The sequence below is a fragment of the Lepisosteus oculatus genome, chromosome 25 (genome assembly GCF_040954835.1).
Source record: "Lepisosteus oculatus isolate fLepOcu1 chromosome 25, fLepOcu1.hap2, whole genome shotgun sequence".
In the NCBI taxonomy this organism is placed as follows: Eukaryota; Metazoa; Chordata; class Actinopteri; order Semionotiformes; family Lepisosteidae; genus Lepisosteus; species Lepisosteus oculatus.
Genome location: NC_090720.1, coordinates 3,988,042 through 4,014,195, shown reverse-complemented (window position 1 = coordinate 4,014,195; position 26,154 = coordinate 3,988,042). Strand labels below are relative to the sequence as shown.

Genomic DNA, 26,154 nt, shown 5'->3' with positions numbered 1-26,154 from the left:
GAAAAACTGGTATTTTTGCCCAGGACCGGAATTATTAAACTGAGGGTTGCATAGCTACTGCTAAGCCAGGAGTGCTCCATCCTGAAGGTTAACAGTTCTATAAAGATGCTGTCATGCACTCATCCCTTTTAAATCATGATGAGGAGCTGGGAATGCTAATGTTAGCAGTGTTACTGGCAGTTTTCCTTTTTTAATGTGGTGACTCACTGCATCCCAAAACACTGGGTCTTCAATCTCAATGAAGTCGTTTTGTTTTTGGCACTTAAGACATCCACTGGATCAGTTGCTATTCTCTTTCAGAAAATGTGTTCTATTTTGGGTTGCATTCTTTAAATGCTTAAAAGCCCTTGAGTACAGTACATGAGGTAAATGTAATGCACCACTCCCTTAAATCTTTAACCTATACACACAATTTTGAAAGAAGCAATATGCATAAATATAAAAAAATAGTGTCACACAGATGGCAAATAACCCACTTTCTTCAACAAGCTGATGATTTCTAGAGACCACTTTAAAGAAATGAAAAGGTTTCTAAACTTCCAGTTCGCCTTGTTCTTTTGGCAGGTTAGGAGTTAAGTGAATCGACAATTAAGTCCAGCCATCTCTTGAAGAAACCCAAAATTCAGGCCTCATCCGTCTGACTGTGATATCTGCTCCAAACACCCACAAACCTTTGTGTAAAAAAAGTGTATTTTTTTTATTTTCTATCTAAAATGCATCCCTTTAAGTTTACAAGACTGAGAAAATGTTTCAGGAGTCTGAAGTAGCTCGCTGCGTTGACTCTTTTTTTTTCTACCTGTATCATTCTAAATCCCCTCATATTCATCTTTTTCTGGCTTAAAGAAATTTAGTTCCTTTAACTTGTCTGGGTATACGACAATCCCCTAAAACCAGAAATCTTTCTAGTTGTTCTTCTTTGAACTCATTCTAAGGTCACAATACACTATTTGTGGCATGATCATTAACTGCAGTCTTGTTAAAGCACTAGAAAGGTTACTTGCCTTGTGTTAAATTCCACACATCCTTTCAAACAATTCTTTTAAACATTTAAAGCTTTAAGAAGTTTGAAAACTGAAACCAAGCAGCAAGAGCTAGATATGAAAATACAACAGACATACTGGGAGCTTTTGGAAAGCTATGAAATATTCCTATAATACATTCCCACGACAGCATGAAAAAGAGTTTAAAAATCTATGCATTGAAGTGTTAATTTATTAATTGAACCAATGCTTCACTTTGCTGTAAAGACATTTGACTGCTATAGCTGTCCTAACTGCAGCTCTTAATGTGTGGTCTCTGCCATCCCTAATTGGTCCTGAAAACTCAGAGATAATGGAAGAAAGGCAAAAGAAGATGCTTTCATGGTAAGAAAAAAACTGAAATGTTACAGAATCGATACATTTTTCATAAAAAAAGACAGTCAAAAATAATCCAATCTACAGCTGAATGAGAGGAAAGCACAAGGCTGATACATAAAGCAAATTGAGAGGCTACAGCTTATGGAATGCACCTAACATGCTTCAAAAAAGGTAATGAGTTGTCAGACTGATGGTGTGTGAGTTTGCCTTTAGTCAGATGCGTTTCTGGAATGTTTCACCAAATACCCAAATCCTTAGGCCTCTCACAAAGGTGGATCTTTCCATAATCACCTCTCAACTGACCAGTGGACTAGATCAGGTAATCTGTCATCATTCATGCAACAAAATCAGCATTTCAGTTTTTTCAGAGCAGGTAGGATGGTATAGATAAGAGAGCAGAGAAATACCCAGCTGGGCATTTAATATTACACAATAAAAATAATACAGTACAAACAGATGAGAGGAAACACAGACTGGATAAACAAATACTTGGTAGATCTAAATGGAAAAAAAGCAGAGTCCAAATTAATTAACCGTAATTTCCAATTGGAGTGTTTTCTTTACCCAAAACGAATTTTGTTTATAAATACTGCTTTTAAAATCCTCGAACAAAATTGGAGAAACAGAAATTTCTATGCAGCACTACTAAGGAAATCACAGTGGCAGTTTCTCAAGAACAAAATGCCTGCGTCTCTATCCTTATACAGCATTCTGCTCTAACCTTAGCAACCATGAACTTAGTCTGTCCGAAACACTCAATCAAAAAGAAAATTGCAGTAGAAAGGCTGCTGTTTATTTTTCTCAGAGGGGATAACAAGCCTCTCTTCCTCTTTAAAAGCAGATATGCTGATCAAGGCTCTTCAACACTGGAACTAGTAATAGTTTCTGACACATCTCGCAAATCTAGCATTGCACCAAGTCCAGTAAACTGTTTAAAAATATAAAGATGGCAGTGGTTGTTTTTTTTTCCTACTGTCACAAATTAAACAGAAAAATCCTGACTCCTTCATTCCACAGACTTGTGCACAGCCTGCACACAGTAAAATATATTCACGAAGTACAGTTCTCCTAAGATGCCTTTCAGTTATCTGCAATGTAACATTATCCCAGCTAAAACCAATCTGATGCAGTCAAGCTCTTTGTTCACCTTGCCTATCATCAATAAACCCTTCACTCAATTATCACTTCACAACTGCGCTGCCCAAACCATTCCACCAGTACTGCAGTCTGCATGCGAAGAACCAGGAAAGAAAGCATCCTCATAGCACATGATGCCTTCTGTTACATACCTATGGTACAGTAGTCTGAGCTCAGCAAGTTCACACTTCTCACATAGCACAGGGGCTCTCGTTCGGCACACAAGACAGACATCGCTCACACTGCACAATCCCAGCTGCAGCCGACAGCAAGGAGGGAAAGTTAATGCTGCATAGCGGAGGTTAAAGCGAAGCTACCAGACCAGCACATCCCCTTGGCCACAACAGCATTACAGAGCTGGAACAGCCCAAGTCAGGATCGTTTCATCAGATAAGCCCAAGACCGCCTCAGAGTAAAAAGCAGCTCCAGCATCAGCTTACATTACCAGGTTTCCATACAGGTCCCATAGCCACCAGAGACAGCAAATAGGAAATTCATTATACCTTAGGAGAAATCACTGCCAGACTCGCTTACAAAGCACATCCTGCCAGCCAGGCCTTTTAAACGATCAGAGCACGATTTACCAGCCAGCCAGTTTGCTCCTCACACGAACGCAGCAACAGAACAATATCAACAGAGAGCAGGGAGGGGTATTTCTTTTATAAAATGTTGTGCTTGTATTCTTTCATAGCACTGAAGGAGGGATTTAGCATTGTACAAAGGGAGTGAATGAGATATTACTGTGGTAATACGCACATGAGGCCATGGACTGCCACTCTGCGTTTCACTAAGGGACAAAAACAAAAGTCAGACCAGATCAGGTTACAAGAACAGAAGAAAGCTCCTGTTTCTCTGGCTTGCTTTTATTAGAAATTCCGAATTAGAAAAATCAATCAGCTTCGTATATTCTGAAGGATTAATAAAAATGCAAAAAGAGAGACTCGACCACAGACTGTATACAGAGATTGCCCTAGGACACAGTCAGCTGCATAATATCTTTATTTAACAGTAAGGCAAATTATTTTATTATCTTTTCTCTTTATAACATTGATCTTTTTCCTGAAATTAATTACATTGATTTAGGTGCAGCCAGAGCTGTAAAGCCCTGGAACGCAGGTTTTCATACACACATCCCAGCAATGAACAGACGGAAGAGAAACAGTGCAAACTGGCTTTGCAGTGTTATTATTTCTAACTGGAATATCATCACTGATTAAATTAAATAAAAGGAACTTGGGCACCTGCATTTCTATTGCATAATTGTATTTTGCCAGAGGCAGCAAGAAAAAGCCGTTTATAACTTCATAGTGTTCATGATCGCTACTCAAGAGAGCGAATCCCAGAGACGACTGAAAGCTGGAGTTCTCCATAATTGCCACCTTTAGCTCTCTGGACTCGGCTCTCTGCACTGTGATAACGAGCACTCTCGTCCGCGTGGTGGAGGCTCATCGTAATCGCTCTGCATTTCCAACCGGAAATCCAAAACACTCCGGTGCTAAAAGAGGGAGGAGTACAGCACCTACAGTAGATGAGACATAATAAAACCATTTGACTAGAGCTGTGGATGCTCAACAAAGTGGAAAACAGGGAAGAGAAGAGAAAGAAAGTTCTGACAGGCTTATTAGCTGTTAGTGTTCTGTTCTGGATGTTAAAAGAAAACATTGAAATATGTCCCAAGAATTTAACATTAGGAGAAGATGCATGATAACATGTAAGAGGATGGCATTGTATTGACTCCTCAGTTTTGTAAAGTAAGCACAGAAAGGGAACGAACAATGCTTTTGTTCTAAAATATGAAAAAAGTTACGTTTTCTTCCTATTCAAACTTTATGCATGCAAACAAGACCAGAATACACACAAAATACCATGCTTGGTAGACCAATTTTGGTCTGATAGGACTGGGTTTGAAAACGAAGGCTCTCCACTTGACAATGCAGGTCCAGTAATAAGCCCAAATATGATTTTAACACCACATTTTAGGAAAGTTCAAGGGTTGCCTGCATCTGCAGCAGCTAATATCAAAAGACTGAAAATTATCTTACCTTCTACATAGCCTTCTGTATAAGCTTTACAAAAAAAGCCTCAAGAAAGAAAAGGAAAACATTGAAATGCTTTTAAAGGTGTTTAAAGCTAGCAAATCATAAAATCATACACATGAATCAAAAATCATACACAGGCATCATCTGCTAATCTTCTCTTAAAGGACACTGCATTTGGGAAATCCACTGCGATTATGCCATGTGATTATTCCAGATGTGTGCAGCCTTTGGTGAACCACTCTCAAAGTACATGCGCATTTATTCCTGAATTAATTTGCTAAAAGCACTTTCTGCTGATATCCCCACCCTTTAGTATACAAATCCTAGTCATAATCTAACTGTGATCCTCCACCTCTGTTCAGAAGGGCTTTTGCTACATCAGGGATAGCCAGGACTGCTTCTGGAGAGCCACAGTTCAGCAGAATCTATACTGTAGTTCATTTTTTACTCAAAACTCAACCCTGAACATGTTTTGCTTTGATCTTTGTTTTAATGAATAAGTTTTGGAGATCATCTGAAATTAAGTGGTGCTTTTCATTGCAATAATGGTTGCAAAATACCTGGTGTAGTATCAGAGGATTCTGGATAGAATACAGTATCTACAAAATGAACAAATCAGGTCAAATAAACATACCTAGACAAGGCCCAAAAATAAACATGACAGCACAAACAAATTTGCGTTTCACCAAATGTAAGAACAACAATGCATGCACTAGAAAAGTAGAACTATACTGCTATTATAATACATGATAATACAGCACAACCATGCATCCAGAAAGATGTTGGTGAGATTCTGAGCAACCCATAGTCTAACTTGGAAAAAATGCAGCACTACACCATGGACAGGAGGTCAGACCATCACAAGACACACATGAATACACACTAATCTACCTGGCACGTTTTTAGAAGGTGGGAGCAAATTGGAGCATCATGAAAAAAAAAAAAACATGGAGAGAATGTGCAGGAAGCAACTCATCTTGGAATGAAACACAGGGCCTAAGCACTGAGAGACAGGTGTGCTAATTCTCCACATCACAGTGCTGCCCAGGCATTGCGTTAGACATGAAAAAATGATAATATGACTAAAAAACATACAAGCAAATTGCAAGTTAGGAGAGCTGGTTACTAAAAAACATACAAGCACCTCTAAGAATATAATTAAAAGAGTCTTTCGTTTTAATACGATACATTCTGCAAGGCAACATCCACTCCAGGTCTCCATTGCACAAAGATATGGCAAGCTTCCTCCATTAAAAACTCCACCAGCAAGCTGATGCCATGCTTTATTGAATGAGTGATGAACATTTCAGTTTCCCTTTGCTTGTTTTTGATAAACTCTGACCTCACGCTTCATTCATTTAACAAAAAGGCAAGGCAGCGCAAAAGAAAAGAGACTGATGCTCATTAATAGATGATGGGTGCTGATAATGGACAAGTATTATGGTTTCTGAGATAATGAAGGAATCAAAACCCATTCAGGGTTTAACCCATTTAACTGTTAGTGTTATAAAAGATTACAGCAAAGGTACCACAATGCAGATATAATCACTGATGAAATGCACACTGCCAGAGGCTTTAAACACACATTCAGAAAAGAGAATCTTACTTTAACAAACTAAGAGAAAGAACACAGCACAAAAGAATAAACAGAAGACATTTACAAATTCAATGCCTGAAATTGGAACCAAAAAAGCAACCAAATATTAAAAAATATATCTGTTCTTTCATGTCTCAAATTTAAGTAAACCATTTTATCTTGCAAAAACAAATCAAGCCATGGAAAAAAACATTATAAAAGTCTTTCCAATATGCACTTTTTATCATTTACAGTATGAGTGGTCTTTACCAATTTAATTTGACAGCCGTTTTTTTTAGCAAGTCTCTCATTCAGACATAACTGTAGATCTTCTCACAGTCAACTTCATCCCAAGAGCCAGGGTTTCAAATGGCAGTTTGCTGCACAAACCCTGTACATGGTACAGATCATCTGTGTACTAGCTTCACCACAGGAGTTACTCAGGCTCTTGAACCATGCGTCCGTATTTATAGGACAGCTTTCAAAAACCTTGCTCCAAGCAATAAACTGTATATACCAGAGGTCCAGTGAACTGGAGTAAAACTCCACAGAAGCTCACAAATCCATCCCAGGAAGGTTAAGAAATAAAATAAAAACTGCTAGAAAACATGTCTTTTCTCCCCAGACACAATGCTGTTGCATTTATGATTTTCTCACATATGCACTACTTTGAAAGCTGACAAACAACACTTCCTATTAAAAACTCTGCTGTTGACAGCTTCCCAGGTGCACAGCAAAATTTACTTTCACACTGTAACATTTATTAATCTGACATGCGCCTGTCTGGATTCTATATTTTCCACAGGGGTAAATGCCCAGGCTCCTGCCTTCTGAAAACTTGTTCACAGTGTTGGTAAGGATGTGATATGAAGAAAATACCGATGTACTGCAAGTGCATCAATAATATATACTGCATGTATATTTGTGCATATAGGTGTATCCGCATGTGAACCTGGGGTTTATTCTGCTTGTGTGAGATAAACAGAATGACTGGTCAGATTAAAAGTATTCAGTACTACAGCATTTTTATACAATTTTATATCTCTGAATGGGTACAGAACACAGCCCCTGGTTTGCAAAATGGGTAAAACCAAAGCAATTGTATATATATAAAAAAATATTCTACATTTTTCATGTTTCTGAATTAAGATAATTCATATTGAATTAAACATCAATAAACTACAGTGAAGTATACCTGTTGTTTTCATGCCCCTAAATTCTCACTAATTTCCCTACATTCTGAACCAGAGTTTTGTCGTCTTTTCTCATTAGCAATGCTCTGGAAAAATCAGGCTCTTAGCAATTATGAGAAGAGAGACTCAGTTTCACCCTTATTTTTATTGCGTTTTCTCAGACTGTCAGGTCTACTTATAGCTGTACAAACAGAACAGGAGAGAGCAGAGAAAAAGAGACCAAGAAACACTACAAATTTGAGTTGCTGGATTACTGAACGTTTGAAATGTCTTTTATACTGGGTGATGAATTTCACAGAAACAGGTCCAAGATTAACGCAGCCACTTGAGCTGGCACCCCATTGAGACTTGAGGCACTGATTCAGCCCTCGTGTAATAACACTGTCACCACGGCGACGCCTTGCATTGTGGCTGGAGTGTGATTTCCTTCTCTCAACCAATTTTCCTGTAACTGAAAATCCCCCTTTTGGCTATGTAGTTAGCCACTGAATGATAAAGAGAGAAAGAGTGACGTTCAAAAACAAGATTTAATATGCCGGATATTATTGTTTCACATTCATGATGCTGTGTGCCCAAAAGAGTGCATGAATAGCCCCCACCCACCACTACATACTGTTACGCTCAAGAGGAGATGCTGGTCCATTGCAGTTTACCTGCAGGAATGCTGATCCCACTTAAACCGCTGGGTGGACTGGCACCACTGGAGTAAAGTACCTAACACAATAGTACAACAGCAGTTTATACAACAGGAACTTGAAACCACAAGCCACCAGTTATGAGTCCACAGATTTACACACTGTGCTACACAACCACTGGGCAAAAATAAGTATTTTAGATATCACCTTTCAGGAGTTTTTGTTAATCAAACAAAAGACATAGGTACACAAAGTAACCTTTTAGTACTCCTGTGTGTTTAAGGGGAACACACATATTTTGTAATAACTTTGTAAGTATAGACAGTAGAGGCCTGGGCCAGGGCTTGAACTGAAGCTAAAATGGCAAATTAAACTGATATAGTGTAGCGTATAAAGTAGATTTTAAGACAGAATTTGTAAATTACTGGCTGACTGACAAGATCTGATGTGGGTTGGGACATTCCCCAGTCAGAGCAGTCTCCCACTGTCTGAAAGAAGGGCAGAGTTTGAAGACTACAATCGACACGTCGATGTAAAGGGAGTTGACAGTTTGCTGGGTAAAAAGGCAGTTTAGTGGAAATGGCCATGTCTGGTAAACACCACAAAGAATCCTAACTGGACAAGAAGGAGCAAAGATCCTAACATGAATTTAATCGTTAATAAAATACATGAGTGTGCCAGCAATTTGCAGTGCCTTTTAAAAACATCCTTTGCTTCACTATAAAAAAAGAACAAGTACATGACCAGCTATAATGCTGCATGAGCAGTTAACAAGACAATAACGTCTTGTTCACTCATAAACACATGGCCGTTGAGGTAAAACAGATGAAGTTTTTCCATTAGAAAGGTTCAACCTTTCCTTATATCAGCCTTTCTTTTTTAAATTCTAGAGGAAAACTATGTGCTCTATAGAGAGATCATGCTGGTGCATTCAGGTAATTTTGTTTTGTTGTTGTTTTTAACTCAGAGCAAGTCTAAGGAAGATGAACTAGTTAACAAGTTTGTCCTAGGCCCAGCAAATCACCAAGGAACATTATTAATCACTATAATGTTTGCAAGATCAATGATAACTAAACAAAGGAGCCTGGCACTAGACATAACTCACCAGTCTGGGGTAAAAATGTGCTAAAAACACACATAGTGTGTACCTCAAGGTGAAATGATGATAAAAGCAAAGAAAGCATGAAGATACTAGTAAAGCATGATAAAACATTGAAAATCATGACATAGCAACTGCAAGGTATGAGCATTGTGAAACCAAGTGAAACTACCATGCAGCCAGGCTTGGGGTAAAAGCTGATGTAGGATATGCAGAACACTGGAGACCTTGTGACAAAAAATAGTATAAAATTAAAGAACAGAATCAAAAGCTTCTTTATTTTATAGAAGATTTCAATTATTCAATTAAAAATACCATTCACATGCTCCAACAAAAAAATATAGATTTAGAGCACACAGGGACTTCTTAAGATTCTCCAAGCATAATGTTTTTTATTGTGTAGGATTGCTGACCAATGTGTAACATTCGTAATCTGAAACAAAATTACAACCAAATCCTGTTAGCAGCAAGTGAACCTTCAGATCCCCTTCAGTGCAAAAACAGTCAGTTTTACAAAATATATACCACATTTCACCATCTAAAGAACCGTAAATTACGTCCATTAAGAAACTAGCTGTTTCCGTGCTCAGTGTGTTACGAGAAAGATGACGAAAAAAGCCTCCTAGGTTATGTGAGAACGACCTAGGTCAGATTCACCCCTTTCAAAAATAATGACCAGATCTGTGAAAAAGAAAGAGAAGAGGTGTACTGCTGAGGAGACCCATGACAGTCACTCTTAACAGTAACAGAGCACCTGGGCTTCCTGCAGGAGGGGCAGTATGGTAGGGCCATATGTAAGGAGTAGCACAATTGTCCTTCATAAGAAATCTAAGCTCTTTTAGTGTGTATACTACACCAATGTCTCTATTCTATAGAATATGTATTGAATCTGTCCTAGTATTCACTGTGGTAGCATGGTTTGGTAACCTTAATACGATAACCTAATCTTAATAACCTTAATAGCCATCTTTGGTTGGCTATTGGTGTGCACGAACTACAGATTTCAGACATCAAACAGTGCAGAAGGCCAATATAATCTATCATGACCATCCCTTACACAGTGAATCTTAGCTCCTTCCATCAGGCTGTCGATATAGACTACCTAGATTCAAATGTAATAGAAATTAGTTGTCTTTTATTCCCACACCTGCTCAATTTGGACTATTGGCTGTATATTTCACTTTATGTGTATTTCTTTATTTTTTTTCACATCATACAAGCATATCTCTTATTTGTTGATGGGTTCATACTGTGTTGAAATTATTGTGCATTGTACTGTGTCTTTAACCTGCCTGCAAAGCAATTTTCCCAATAAAGTAAGTAAATACTACAGGACGTGTGTACATTTGTGCAAGCGCAGGCCTCATTACATGAGCTGCTTTTATCTGGTCTGGGTAGAACAGTCCAGTAAACCAGAGCAGAAGGGATTCCAGTGCATATTATCTGGCTGAAGGAAATAAGATAGACCATGCTGCTTTAGTTTCGCATAGCACAGCTGTTAACAGGATGAGCGAGCGTCTAACAATGCTTAAAACCAACGGTGTAATTCTCTTTGTAAACACTGCCATCAGCAATGAGCCAGTTCTGCGCTAGTGAGTTAGGCCATTTGTTACTAGATTACTGTAGTTTTACAGAGGAGCAAAAAAACTAAGCTCCATCTGCATCAATAATCCCACTACCTTGCCTTGCATAAGCCAAATGAATAAACCATAGTACTTTAAAAAAAAACATTCTACTACCTTCACGGTCTCAGACGTAATTTAGACGTAATTAAATTCTGTATTTTGCAAATACATACTGTAGTATTTCAGGGGTAAGTCAGAACCTTGAGGAAAGGGAAAGAAACACTACCTACAGTATATATTTTTAAAAAGCCTAAAGCACATCCCTAACTTGCTGTTTGAAATCAATGCAGGGCTATAAAGAACAAAGCTTTTCTAAAGCTCTCCTCTCTTTGTAAGCTGCGGAAGAGCAGAGCTATAAAAAATGATCTGACAGCAGTCTCTACCATGTTCTAAAGTTCCTCTTGTGGTGGCAACACAAAGGTTGTCACCTGCTGGGGAAGTTTCACTGTTCCAGATGCAGATAGCAATCACATTTTACTTTCATTCTATTCACATTTGCTTTTTAAGACTGCCGCCATGCTGCATTTTCTTAAACCTCTGCTTTTTTAAGGTACAGTAGCTATAAAACTACCTTAACAGCACGCCACTTCCATTTTCACAAGAGCAATGGCATTCTGAAATTTTATTGTCAGACCAATTCACGACTGAAATGCAGAGTGCTTTCGATTATGTGTATTTCCCTTCCACAATATTGTTCAAACCCATTTTCTAGATTCTTCTTAAACTCTTGAACCCTGATGGCTCTGTAAGCTTGCTCACATGCTCTGGTCACTGCTGCCTGACGAAGACATTACAGTAAGTGGGTATTTGACATGTGCTCATGCTGCAGTTCAGGTCTCGCCCTTGTAAGTGTTTGTCTTTTTCTTTTCATTAGCATATCTGCAATTGCAAGTGAAGGAAAAATAAAATGCAGGGGCTGCAAATTTGGTTGAGTGATCATGGAGAGGTGTCCCTCTCTTCCCAGATCAACAACTGAGCTGGCAGCTAAATCAATAGCTTAGATTTCTACCGTCAGAATATATACATATCAATTCCAGGGCCAATTTGCTGCTCACTGGCTCTTTAATCAGACCCAAGTGCCCCATAACATCACCAAATACCAATGGCAGAGAACGCAATTTTATTGATAACATTATGACCCTTCATAACCATTAATATTATTACAGGAATAAAATAACCAATCTTGGTTGCTCTTAAGCCACAAGCTCTGCTCATAATAAATGATGTAATGACGTATACCACATACTGGAAAAAATATGTTTGATCCCAGGTTATAAATTTCAATCTTTTTTTTTCTCCACGAGCATTGCTGGGGATTTATTTTAAGTCAACTGAACTGGAAAAGAAAATAGAAAATAGAAAAAAATATATAGTTAGTGCTAGACAGACAGGTCTAGTCACAGTTTTAAAAGAAATGAGAGGAAGAGATGACTAAGGTCAAGATTTGAGCTGCGGTCCTGACACACACATTGACACATGTCTTCCTGGGAGAAGAGTGAGAAGGCAACATGTCTCCAGTAGGTCAAACTCTGTGCTGCCACAGTACTTGCAAGTGTCAAACATGTCATCACCATCAATGGTATACTGATTGTGAGCTCATTTAAATGTTATTTATAAACTAACTTAACAGTTGGTATAAAATATAATAATCAGTAACATTTCTATAATTCTGAAATGAGTGTTCATCTAATAGGGTCTTAATTAATCTCTTCATTATCCTATATTATACATTATACTTTACAAATATTTTAATCTATATTATAAATTATAATATATTAATAAATAAATACAGAAATTTGCCTTGTATTTTTGTAGAAAGTACTGACAAAAGTGAAGATCCTTACAGAAGCCTCATACATAGAGAAGAATCACACTATCTCTACAAAAGGTTGCAGCTGTCCAACGGCCATCACTGAAAGAGGATTTCAGCTGAGTCCAACATGTTACAACTCAGGGTACAGTAAATCTCTTCACTTCCACACCAACAAAACATGCTTGTTAATTTAGTCCCAAATCAAATAGTTGTCATAGTTTGCCGCCTGTCAGTCAGCAATCCTCAACTGGGCTTTTATTAACCCAAAAGAATTTGAAATGTCAAATTCTCGCACGTAACATGCAAATCACTTTCTTTTAAGGCCATATCTGGTCAATTGTAAAAATCTTATGTCTTTTTGCCTGCTAGAGTCTCTTTCACTGCACTGCAATGTCATTTAACTAAAAATGAATGCCGCATGGAGTAGATGAAGCATAATGCATAATAGGTATGTGCATAAATACTCTCCATTATACAGAGAATATTAGAGATGGATCTGACACGATTGCATGGGCTGAGAATGACTTGCTTTTGCTTTGCCTTCATTTTTTCAGAGCAAAATGAAAACAAATTCAAAAGACTGGGAAACAACATCCCAAGGTCCATTTTACAGACAAGATTCTTATTACATCAAGCTCTCTCGACAAAAAGGTGTTTTGTATGCTGCAGAAAGCATCGCCGCACAATATTTCAAATTCACCAAGCATATGAAATAACTTCCTTCCTGAGGTTAGGGATAAAGGGGCATTTTTCTACATTTCAACTTGCACTGTGCTGTTTATACTCCCAAGACAACATCAAGCTATATTTTGCCAAAACAACTCCAAGGGTGGACATCTTTTTTACTTAGATCTGTCAAACAAAGAGTTTCTTACAGCAGGGATCCATACAGCTAGTCACAAACAAAATGTTTTAATCCAAAAAGACAAAAATATTTAAGATGTTACCCGGTCCCTAGTCAAAAATCCTACGTTTCTACTAAAAACATTAAAGAAAAATAATAAGGACAGAACTCACAACACGTTTCCAGTCTTCCTTTTTTTTGCAAGTATTTGGGAGATGTCTTCAGTGTTTTTTTTGTAATGTAACTTTACTGGTTCCAGGTTAATGTGAAATATAAAACCTTTCCGTGCAAACAGCCCCTGACAAGGCTGGGACCTCAGCACTAACACCAGTCCTGTTTTGCAAGCTTGTCCCACCATACCTTCCCTGTCACGGACACTATAATGACGACAGACAGATATGGCCCACTGTAAGGTTACAGCTGCTGCCACCTGAGAAAATCTGCAGCATCAGAAATTTCCCACATCCCTTCGATAATCTAGCAAGGGCAGAAACAGCCCACTGTGTCAACCAACCATTGGAAAACAAATCACTTTTTTCCACTGCTTATCAACACCATTGCTTTTCCAGGTGCAGATCTCTGGATTTTAAAGACTGAACTCTTGTAAAGTGAGTTCATGATTTCACCAGCTGCCTGGGCCGCTACAGAATCACACCTGGGCTGCTGGAGGCCTCTTCTGGTCTGTGCTCTGTGTTATTGCCGTTTGAACCAGAGGGACCCGACAGAACAACATCTTCCTCTGTCAAGACGATTTGCTTTGTCAGACCAACAGTTTGGGAGTGAAGCACACCGTAAGCAGACACAGGTTACAGCTAGGGTTCACACTTCTGCCAGGAGCTGTTCTTTGTGCTAACTGTTAAAACAAACTTATTGATGGGATTAAGCAGTCAACCATGTATGAATGACTGGTGCTCTCCAAACCAGTGTAGCAGTTAATTCAATATAAATTATACCTTTATCATTTATATCTAAGGTAACAGACAGGTACAAATGCATATACACACACTCTGTAGAGGTTACATCTCAATGAGCATGTCTTTTCAGGGCATTGTGTTCCAGAAGCTGACGACCACAACAGTGCGTCTGCCCGGAGATGGCACTGAAATCTGTCTGCATGGACTTGGGAATACAATTGCCTCTTTATAACAATAATGAAATGTTTGCACCACAGTATGATTAAATTAGCAACAGATGTACTGCTTTCCCTCTGAAAGGCATTATAATGCAATACACACAAGCAGTGAGAGTAGCACAGCAGTGCCTAATGAGAGGTAATGGACTTTGGGATACCCAATACTCACTGTCTTCTCCGGGACAGGGCATGCCTGGTTTTTCTGGAATGCTGGGGAATACTGGAACAGAGCAAATTCAGAACAGAAACCATTAACAAAATTACACTATGACCCATACCACACCATCAAGAACAAACGTCACTGTACACATATCCTTAATGTATCAGGAAAACTATATGAAAAATATTTTTTGTGCTTCAAATTATCAGCATCATCATTAATCCATTTTTAATAACTACTTTGTCCAATACCAAATGATAGCCATAGCCTCCAGAATATGGCCCCAAGACAGGAAAATGTTATAATGAACAGATTTAAATTATAATAAAGAACAGATGATTTTTTATCATGTTTAGCATACATTCTTTTCCTGAACAACTAGCAACACTACCAATACATTTGCGTAGGTAAGTACAGGTAAGAACATTGGCAAGTTCAAGGAAGATTTATATGAAAAAAGGATGAGACAAAAAATGATAGAATGACCTGGACAAGCTGGAAGTCCAAGGAGCAGAATGAAACAGAATGGATACCAAGTAGTAATGAAGACAACCTGATGACATGAAGACTGTTGTTCAAATGATAAAGAAAATCATGTTGTGCGTTTGAGAGTTGGTGCATTATGGACCATGAGTGACTTAAGAATGTGATTACGATTAAAGTTTACAGGTGCTGTCCAACAGATGAGTCTTGACCAGGCACAGACAGATGGTCAGACAACAAGCAGTTAAGATTTCTGTGAGGACTGCAGGAGAATGAACCACTCATGATGTCCACTGAGGAAATATCATATCAAAAGCAACAGTTTGTGTGAAATTATTGTTTTCCCAATTCTATGTAAATCAAGAGATCCTTGCCCAGGACACAGGTCACCAACATGACTATGTAAGTGTTTAAACAGAGACAAACCCTACAATGATCTTCATAAAATGAGCTGTAAGTGGAGCTTAGAGATTAGGAAGTGAAACCTGAAATTCCAGTGGCCTGGCTGTCATATTACTTCCCTTGCTATAGCTTAAGCTAATTAAATTATGGGGAAGGATCATAGAGGAAAAGGTCAAATATATATTAAATTGTTATTCAATTTCCTTCTTTCAATGAACCACGCTGCTCATTGAATTTAGGACATGTTCCCTACATAAGTCAGCAAAAATGAGAATGCACAGCATAACTACATTGATAGCTGTTCTGGAAAGACGGCTTATGTTTTTTTTTTTGAAGTCTCTCCAATAACTACTCGTCTACCTAAGTGATGCCATGCTTTGTCCAGGCTCGAGCTGCTCAAGGAGTGCCACTACCTCAAGAGAATGCTAATGGAGAGCTTATTGGATGTGCCGAGACCCCAGTGGCTTTTAATCTCATCATCATTCTACAGAAGCTCTGTTTGCTGTGTTGGCCTCAAAAGCACTGTGTGCAGAAAAGCAACTTTCATACCCACTCAGGGAACACAGGATTACCTGTTGTTTTTAGAAATGCTTCTGTGGAACAAAAGTGTGAAGATGATGCTTCCCTTTAACTTGCAAAGCTGAAATTAAACAGTTATTATTGTTCCTGGCATTATTATGGTGAGTGCTATTATGTAATGATTTGTCAGGGTAATAAATGCTGTAAGACTAACAGGTAAACTGCCTTTTCTGCTCTCCGGAAAGCATTAATAAAACTGAATTAGAATCTAGAACAACAGTGAGTCATTTTTTCTGTTCCGTGCTTGAACCTCGGGCTGCTGTGAGCGGGTTTGAAATAGTGGCTGGCCAGGCAAGCACCTGAGTCTGCTGCAGCATGAGTTACATTATTAGACATCAGCTGCAAAAGTAGGTTTGAAGCTCCTTGACTCCTCAGCACACTCTGCAAAGCTGCTTTTAAAGCTCCAAAGCGAGGGCGAGGGAGAAGAGGGAGCGGTACCGTGGACAAGTAGGCCTTCCTTTCTGTTCCGGCTGTACAAACGAAACGCTTCTTCCAGTTCCATCTGGGATGAGATGGTGCAGGGATCACCTACAGGACAGGCAAAAGAGGGATACTGAGAAAGAGAAAACTGTGCAGTGAGCTGGACTGTATTGTATTTCTGTTTGTGTCTGAAACTGAACTGAAACGTGTCTTCTGCATGTTATAATTTCGTCTCCACAGCACTGTCCTGCGGTTTTCTGCTCTGATGACCAGAACACAGCTGTAAGGGTCAACTTTTCTCCAAGGGGTTCAACCCTCCACTCAGAAAGAACCTGGAAACTGAAGCAAGCACTACGTAAGAGACTGCAAACGTGGAAACAAGACTTTACTGAGCTATCCGCATGATTAAAAAAAGCCATTAAATTCAGCAAATTACAAAAACAAAGTGGAGTCCGTTATGCGTAACACATTTTACATTTTGAATTCAAATTAATTCCAATTTAATGTCTCATTCTCATTACTTTATTTTTGACAGGAAAACAGACATGAATCCAGCGATTATTTTTTTTCATTTGACTGCTCTGAGACTCAATTGGTATGCCAGTGACAAGTCAAAACACAAACAAAGGTATTAACTAGTTCACTGATACAAATAAACCCTGTTCGCATATAATATTAATATCTCAGCAGACCAGACAGAGGCGCAGAGATGGGGGAGACATCTTGACCTATCTGCATTTATTATGAAAGACAATAGACCTTCTGTAACCTGTGGAAAAGAAAAGGAGACAAGTGGATGTTATTGTTGCCATGCTATTTCTACACTCAACTGGATGTGATGAACTGGAAAAGCGGATGTTTCCTGGATGGAGTATACATGTTCTCCCATATTTATATCCATGTGGGTTTTTTGGGGGGGTGTCCCAAGTTTCCTTCCATTCTCCATACTGTTCATCAAGCCATCCCTACATTGGACTACATTGTGCTGTATGTACGTATGTGAACCCTGTGATGAACGCCTGCCCCATCTAAGATGTAGGCCTGCCTCGTGCCCAGTCCCTACCAGCTACACATGATCCACGTTCTGAACCGCATTCATGTATGTGGAGTACTTGAGGATGATGGGAGGATGTTCGGAACATTTAGTTGAAAGAGTATAATCCCACATCTTAAATTGTTTTTAAACATTTTGCCACTTCTGTCACTTATACAAAACATTTTTTGTAGCTTTAAAAAATGCTGGTATTCTTTTTATTTGTGATGAGAACCTAGACAATACCTACAGTATACGAGCAGATTTTAGTGTTACTGTGTGAGCAACAGAGGCTGGCCTCTGGGGTGAACCAATTCATTGCTGTAGCAAAACTCCGCAGGATGTGCAGGAACCTGTTTGCGAGCATTTCTGCAAGCAACCTGACACACCTGACAGCTATGTAAGTACATACTGTACATATGCAGGGAGCAAGGGGGTTGGCAACCATGCTTTGGTGGATTTCATAAAAGATGCATGAACACGTCATAGAGAAGAAACTGGAAAAAAAGGAAACCCATCTCAAATCCCCTCCTGAAGACTCCAGGCTCAGATGAATACTTCCAAGGTTTTTCTTTTGTACACTGAAGATAGATCGTATCACATGAAAACTCAGAATATGCAGCAGCTCAGTATGTGTATTTCATGGATTTGTGTTAATGTTATTCAAGCTCCAAATCAATACGATTTAATCACAGCTATGTCTGCTATCAAAATTTAGAATCACATTTGCTGCCAAACTTATATTTTATACTGTATATGTGTAATCAAAACCTGAGGTTCAAAGTTTCTTTTTTCAGGAAGAATTATTACTCCGCAGTGCTGTGTCTACCCAGACATCCTGCTGCTGTTATTAAAAATTCACTGACAGCTTGACTGGCTTGTGTAGCAAGAAAGGGATGGGACTGAAACACCTCTGAAAGGCAATTTTTTATTTGCCCTGAATTTGCAGGTATGCCTTAAAGTAAACAGCTACTGCACACCACAATGTGATATGACATACAAATAGTATTCACATGCCGTATTAAACAGTTTTTAAAAAAATATTTTAAAACTCTTATTAAACAGAATATAAAAATAGAACTTCCCTCTGTATGAAACAACTGGGGAAAAACATTTCTCGGATGAATGATGTTAGAATGTTTCCTGTCAACAGCCATTCACGGGAGAAAACTGTGACAGCAATGTCAGCTGCCTTTTCTATACCTAAGAGTTTTTTTCCTGTAATGTGGTAGCTCTCCTTTCTTCAAGGTGTTTTTTTTTTCAAATGGCTGTTCTATTTTGTTTTTGAAAAGCATTTCACGATTATTTTCAGAATTAGGCTATAATTTTAAAAAACAGTGTTTTGTGGCATGTTTACACAGATATAGTGGCAAAATAATTACTAGTAAGATTATGGAATTTCACAGGTAGGCAAAAGCCTCACCAACAGAACAGGTGGCTTTATCCCAGTATGGCCATTGGATTGCTCTGATCACTGAGGTGAACACAAATGTTCTTTGCAAGGAAACATTACATTATGACCTCCGAGTAATCAGGCAGAAAGCCTCACGTCACGTCTCTCCAAGCCCACTTTGTCAGAATAATACCAAGAGAAAGCCACAGACCTTCATCATCGATCCACTTGAGAGTGATTGGCTGCTGCTGAAGCAGGTTGCACATGTCTCTGACCTCATCACACAGCTCAGTGTAGGTCATTGAGGTATCCAGGTCTGTGATCAGCATGTCCCTGAAAACAAACGAGCAAGAGTTCATTTCTGGTACGCGTCAGTGGTTTCTTCATGAAATCCATCAAGAAGATCAAACGCTTGTGAACTGAAACACCTAGAAGCCAAAAAGCAAGAGTATGTTTAATGCAAAGAATAAAGAATTAATCCGATAAAAGTAACTGAAAAATTAGGCTTTACAGAAACACTTTCCAAGCTTGGGAATTCAAAACCCATTAAGAGTTAAGACTGAAAAAGAGTTATTGGCTAGTACCTTAATTTTTTTATTTTGCTAGAATTGTTTCATCTTCTAATGCACCTGTGGAAAATTAGTACAGTATTTAGGAATATGACTGTAGAATCTGTACAGGTTTTAATAGTACTGTACGTACAGTTACAGGGTTACAGTTACAGTTACAGTTTTACAGGGTTACTGACACCTCATGAGCCCAAGACTCTAATTCTTGGTTCTAAGAGAGTTTGATAGTAAGATAAACATTCTTCTCTAAAGGTTTTTTTTCTGGAAGTTAAAGGCACTAAGACAATGACACAATCAGAGCCTAACTAAAATACCTTCACTTATCGCACACATCTTTGTCTCAAGAAGAGGTCTGATAGAAGAAGAAATAAATACTCTTTGAAATGTACAAAAACACTTGTTCTTTGCTTCAGCTTTCTTTCTACAAAATACAACAACAGGAAAAAATCTATGAAAGCTCAAACAGTATTTTTCCTCTCTCTTTTTCTCTGGGAGCAAGTTGAAAGTAATTTAAAAAATAATAAAGTGAGAGAACTTACTTCACTTCAAGTGTACTCAAGTGAAAAAATAAAGCACCAACACCTCAACAAAACATTAAAACAAAGAACAAGAACACGAGAAGTTGGCTTCAGCACAACCTTTCACTCCGCATCTTTGATTAGGCAGGGGAATGCCTGACAAATTAGGCTACAATAAATGTCACAAAATAAGACGCATGGTATGAAACAGATTCACTGAGCCATAATGGGATTTCTCACACACTACCCTAGCCAAGATCATGGTCCTTCGCATCTGGGGAAATAGTCAGTCTGCTTGTACTATCAAGGAAGTCAAAGTACAAATAAATTCTTTCCAAGATGAAGTCATCATAGTAAAATCAGAAGTATTTAAATAGTGCTGTTGATGTAAATTTGGTAAGCAAAGATATGGATGGGCAAAGGAGGGGCAACAAGACTTTGTTGCTCAGTAGTACAATATTCAGATGAACATGATCAGGGCATTTACTGCGAAGTCTGAGACTCTTTATTGGAAAGAACTACTGCTACCATCCTCTGCAGTGTATTCCTCAGCAAGACACAGCCACCTCTCTGTCTCTCATGCCATAGCAAGGAATGAGAGGCTCTGCTGTTTAAAAACACACATGTATATTGTATAAGTATAATGTATAAGTGTATATGTATAAGTGTGCCATCTGGATAAGAGATGTGTTGGTAAGCAGACTGGGCTGAAAGTTACTAATTGGAGGGTGCAAAAACAATAAAATATTTGGCAATTTGAAATCCAGAATAAGAAACTTCTAGCAGTCACTCAGACGTCTCTTGCCAATTAACTTTATACGAGATCTCAGGAGTATTAATTGCATCCAAACATGCATATATAAATCAAGTTTGCCCAAAATAATATTGGTTACCACAGCACTGTTCAAAGGTGACAAGCCCATTCAAACCCTATATAATGAATATATATATACAGTATATTCATTGTATCAACTGTTCTGGTGTCAAATACCTGTATATACATGGAAATAGATAATGAAAGCAATATCTGTTCTGTGTCAGTGACCAATTGATCAAGCATTTGAGAACAAGGCTCTTTTTCAAATCAAATCCCTCGTCTATAGCAATGTCTTATAAATATCAAGAGTCCTTGAAAAGGTTAATGAAGACTGAAAGCATAAAATGTCTCTATTACATTATCAATGACCAGCAGCCCCGATCCCTTTATTTTGGCTTACTGGCGCACTCTTCAGCAGGGGAAGCAATTCATAAACTGCTTCAAACGTCACATTATTTTACGTTTTCGATGACAAATCCTAGAGGACAAGTAAATACTTCACTGATTGTCTATGGAAAAAAAATATTTAGTGACTTCAAAATCTATCGTCGAAAGCTGACAGTTTTAAAAAACATCTACTCTGCCTTCTCACTCTCCTGCCTGTCTCTTGTTTGTGGCCATTTTTTATCTTGAAAGATGAAAGAATAAATAGGGAAAAATGAAAATGCTGCCATTCAATCTTCTTTCGTCCAATCATTGAGACCAGTACACAATTTCATTTAGCATTTTTTTAAACAATGTTGCATAAACCATTTCCATGTGCACACAATTAAACATTACTTTGCACAATTAAAACACTGGCAATGGGATTCAGCTATAGACAACCCCATTTAACAAACTCAGTCAAGCCAATATAATCAGGATTAGCTATTACTAATATATCTGAAAGGTTACTGCTGATGGTAATAACTGCAAAAGCCTCAAGAGACTTACACATCAAATTCCCTTAAAAGTTCTGAGGCCCAAGATTCACAAGCTTAGCTTCAGAAATATTAGAGTGAAAGCGCAGAGCTCATCCTTTTTCTAAACCTGACCCATAATCTCTGCTTATTCTCTGCGTGCAAAATGTGATGGCTTTCACCGCATTTAGACAGGCACTCTGCCTTGGGGCAGGAGCACTCAGCCCCATTGACATTTAAGCTCTGAGTCAAAACTTGCTTCAGCGAGTCTTTTCTTGCTGTATGAAGAATCACACTAACCCATCACAGCCAATCTCTAAGTCATTACATTCTTTTTTTGGTGCAGCAATTCTGCAGTATTGCAAGGTCCACACAGAATCAGATAAAGAAATAAAAAGCAATATACTGTAGAAATCGAACACAAAAAAATGTGCCGAACGTCACCAACTTGGAGATTATATTAAAGTTGTTCCCTCTACCGTAAATGAAAATTCCATCACATGATTTGTCGATAACGCATCAAGCCAGTGAAGACCTGACCCTCAAGGAACATCCCTCAGACAAAAGCATCCTTTATGTAATGCTTGAGGAATTATTTCTTTCCCTACACTTGGCAAATCAAAAAAGAAGGACATGAAGGCCTAGTCTCGACCATCTCCAGTTTGACAAATTGGTACACCTATACCATCTATTTAACTGTTCTGCTTAAGAATAAGCTACTTTCAGAAACTTATCGCTATTATTGAAAAAGCAAAAACACACAACCTAATCTTTGTGCAGTTTATCTTTGATTTTTCTCTGATGCCAGGCTGTACGCTTCGGTGTGGTCATACTCGGCAATCAGACATGCTTTATTAAAGGGTGTCTTGAGTCCGATAACATTCCTCACCTCCTTCACATCATCCATGCAACCACAGACATGGGCTCTGTTGTGCCGTTCTTTCATCAGAGGTTTAAAAGGTTTTTCAGTGGGAATATCTTTGTCTTGGTATGGTTTTAGATGATACAGGCTTGGGTTCGTGTTTTTTTATTATGGTCAAAAACGTCTGTGCTGACCCTTTAGTAATCATATTAACAGCTAGGAAGTACTCCTCCCAGTGTGCTATTTCTAGGGGCTGTCATTGGGTATGTCCTCTTTCACCTTTTGAACCACAAGCTGTCTACCAGTCTACTATTTTTATCCTGATTTCTGTTATGAGATTTCAGAGTCGCATATCACTTTATGCTGATAAAGCACTGTTGCATGTTGACGTCTCCCAGTCCCCGCCTCGTTTATTGACTGCTTTTGATGATTTCAGTATTCTCTCATCGGTCCAGGTCAGACTGATTGTCGTTAACAATGGCAATGCAGAAGATCAGTTTACCTTCGATTTGCTGTAGGTTAAACACATCATTCCTGATGAATACTAAGACTAAAGCTCAAACTTGTCAACACAGTAAACAACTTCCAAAACATGTTTTGAACACATAGGCACCTTCTCCTCAAACTTGCATCTGATATAAAATTTAAAGTGCTTCCCTTACTAGACTTTTTTTTTACGATTCCTTTTACTTTTTTCTTCCCGTTTTAAGGTCTTGATAGGATTTACCGCATGCTCAGATTTCTAAATGTGTTTGGAAAGCGAAATAGCTGTGTATTAAATTGTCACACTAACCATCATGAGGGATCTGCTGGGGATTTAGATACCAAAAACATTCAATTTTATTTCTACTCCTTCATTCTGAGGGAACGATCTGTCTAGTTCAATACTGACACTCCTGTGTCTAAGCATCTATTTGAAGAAAGTCTGTTTTTCCTTATAGACCAATTCAGTCAAGATCTAATTTATACTGGTGTTCTGTTTAGACCCCATCGATTTGGGACCTAAAATTTAACCTATTTGGTGCTAAGTACAAAGATTAACAACATCTCAGAAAACATAGCTTGACTTTGTCTAATAGGACATTGTCCTATTTTCTATCATCACAAACCCACAATCAGAGGGGATCACAATGTGTGATATTTTTGATAAGTATGGTATTCACTCGTTACAGAACTTGCACTCACAGTAAGTACTCCCTGTCTCTTCTGTCTTTACCAACATCTCCGTTCTGCAGCACAGGCCCTCAGTGACAGGTCTGTCTACCTCCACCTGCCTGTACAACCCACTGGACTTCAACAGCAAAACAGAGAGGCTGGCTTCTTCCATGTATGAGGAATATTTGAAATAGAGACTTGAAACACACTTACTTTTTCCAGGAAATTTCTTTATCGGCAACATCTGGGATAATACATATCCAGACCCCAATAATCCTATTCATCCACTTAAATCTTTTTCACTTGATGGGCTACATTTCTCATAAATGCTATCAAATATAGTTAGTCCCTAGTGTCTTGTGTACACTCTTTACATGGCAAGCATTATCCACATGCTTACACATTGAGAGTATACTCTGGAAGTGGGTTATTTTTTTTATTTTATTCTAGACAAGGACATCCTTTGCCCTCACTTAGTGCTTTCATGGAAGAATGCTTCTGAGCTTGGTCTCTCACTGCAACAGAAAAGGATCTCTATGGCTGGTCAATAGGCAGCTAAAAAGGTGTTGGCAGGACATTCCCTCCGCTGGCATCATGAATCCTGTCCCATCTTCACTATTTATCTGGAACCCCTTACTAGTTGGATTCTTGGTGCTGAGTATGACACAGTAAGGACTAAGTGTTCTTCCACTTTTGTAGTCAAATCCTTATTTCACCATATCTGATATTATTTCAGGGAATGTTTGGCTAATGTCAACATATATGTCTTTTAAACATATACAATATTTAATTTAATATAAATTTGTATCTAATATTTTTTATTAGACACTCTGCATTTCTAAACACAGCTATAATTTCTCATGAACACCACAGCTGCAATCATGTCTTCTTATATTCTCTTATGTTTTGTTTCTAAACCAGTCACTCCCGTGGGCTTGCAGACTGAGCTATAATTAAAACAGAAAAGGAAGCAATGGAAAGAAGCAGGTGACCCACAGAGACAGACACTGTATTTGCATAGATCAATACCAATTTGTTCTAGCTGGTCCAGTTTCAAATGGCCAAGTCTTGCTCACAGTATTAATGTGACTTACTGCCCTCTGCTGGGCAAGACTGCACATAAACACCCTGTGAAACCAATTTCATACTATACAACAAATATTCCCCAAGTTCCTTTATTTCCTGAAACGCAAATTTATAAAAATAATGATGCATTAACATGCTTTAAACAACACCATCTATTGCCCATATTCATCTGATATTTTTCTTCATTGTTTCGGATGACTTGGGCTCACCAAGCATGCCACCACTCCTGCATTGCTTCCACTACACCTCTCTGACCATTAACACACCCCGGTGCTGAATCTCTCCATTGCAGCAACAGGCCCGTGGGTATCCATGGAAACCTCAATAATCTTGCCTTATTAAATAATTAGAAGAAGTTTTTTTTCCAGGCTAGTTATTTTCAGGTGTAGAGTGTGCTGCATGCCAATACTGTCTCACTGTTTATCAGCTCAGACACAGCACTGTGATTTCCTCCACTGGCTCTGCTCTGATGGACAGCTGGAAATGTCTCCTAACCTCATTCATTGGCAAACAAGCCGCAGCCACCATTATCAGTCAAAGAGCTAGACTGCCCTTCAGGCCTGATTATGTGCCACTACCACCAGGTATTGAGAAAGAAAAGGTTACTGCACCAAGTTTGCAACAAATGCAGGTACTATAACATGATGCAGTACATTTTTAAGGATTTAGAGCATGAAACAACATGAAAAGTCAATTTCACACATCCAGGAACAAACAGGAAGTTGCCCGCTTTCATGTGGAAATGAAAAATTAACCACAATCTTTTACAAAAGCGAGAATTATATCAGGAATCTTCTGTTGCCTTCGATAAGTCACTGCAGCTCAACATTTTAAACTCAGATCGCGCAGTTTGCTGAGAAGCAAAACATGAAAGCAATCATTTAGAAAACCGCATCACTGGGTTATTACTTCACAAAATCAACAAAAAGACAACATTCCCACCTCGATCTAGCTGCAAATTCAAGTTAAACTACTTGCTTAAAAATGTCACAGTGTGCTTTCTTTGACTGAAGAAGTATAATCACAACCTGTTCTTTGCGTGTTCTGACTCTTAGTACTGTAGTCTATTACACAAGAGGTCAATAATACCACTTACTGCACTCAACGCTATCAGACACCATCATGCTTTTCCCAGCACTACAGTGAACATGGATCTTTTCCATTACCGTGGAGTTTCAAACAGGAAAACGACCTTTTCATCTGAACTATAAGGGCTCTGACAACAAAATTTTTGTCCGTTTATGACTACAACTACAACTCTTATATCATTGACTGTGACTATCAACCCTTAGTAATCATGCCACAGATAAAAAATAACTTCAGATAA

The 26,154-nt window shown here is 38.5% G+C and overlaps 1 protein-coding gene across 2 annotated transcripts in view; it reads right to left on the bottom strand.

The window, feature by feature from the left end:
- prkcz (protein kinase C, zeta) overlaps positions 1–26,154 on the bottom strand; it is a 161,451-nt gene that overhangs the window by 116,569 nt on the left and 18,728 nt on the right. The window contains exons 2-4 of one of the 2 annotated variants that reach the window (XM_015337182.2): positions 19,133–19,254; positions 16,514–16,603; positions 14,621–14,671 (exon numbers count right to left, since the gene is read on the bottom strand). In XM_015337182.2, coding sequence (XP_015192668.1) covers positions 14,621–14,671; positions 16,514–16,603; positions 19,133–19,254 — 263 coding nt within the window. Of the gene's footprint in view, positions 1–2,647; positions 2,745–14,620; positions 14,672–16,513; positions 16,604–19,132; positions 19,255–26,154 lie in introns of those variants that run through there. The other variant, XM_015337183.2, reaches the window with a different exon arrangement.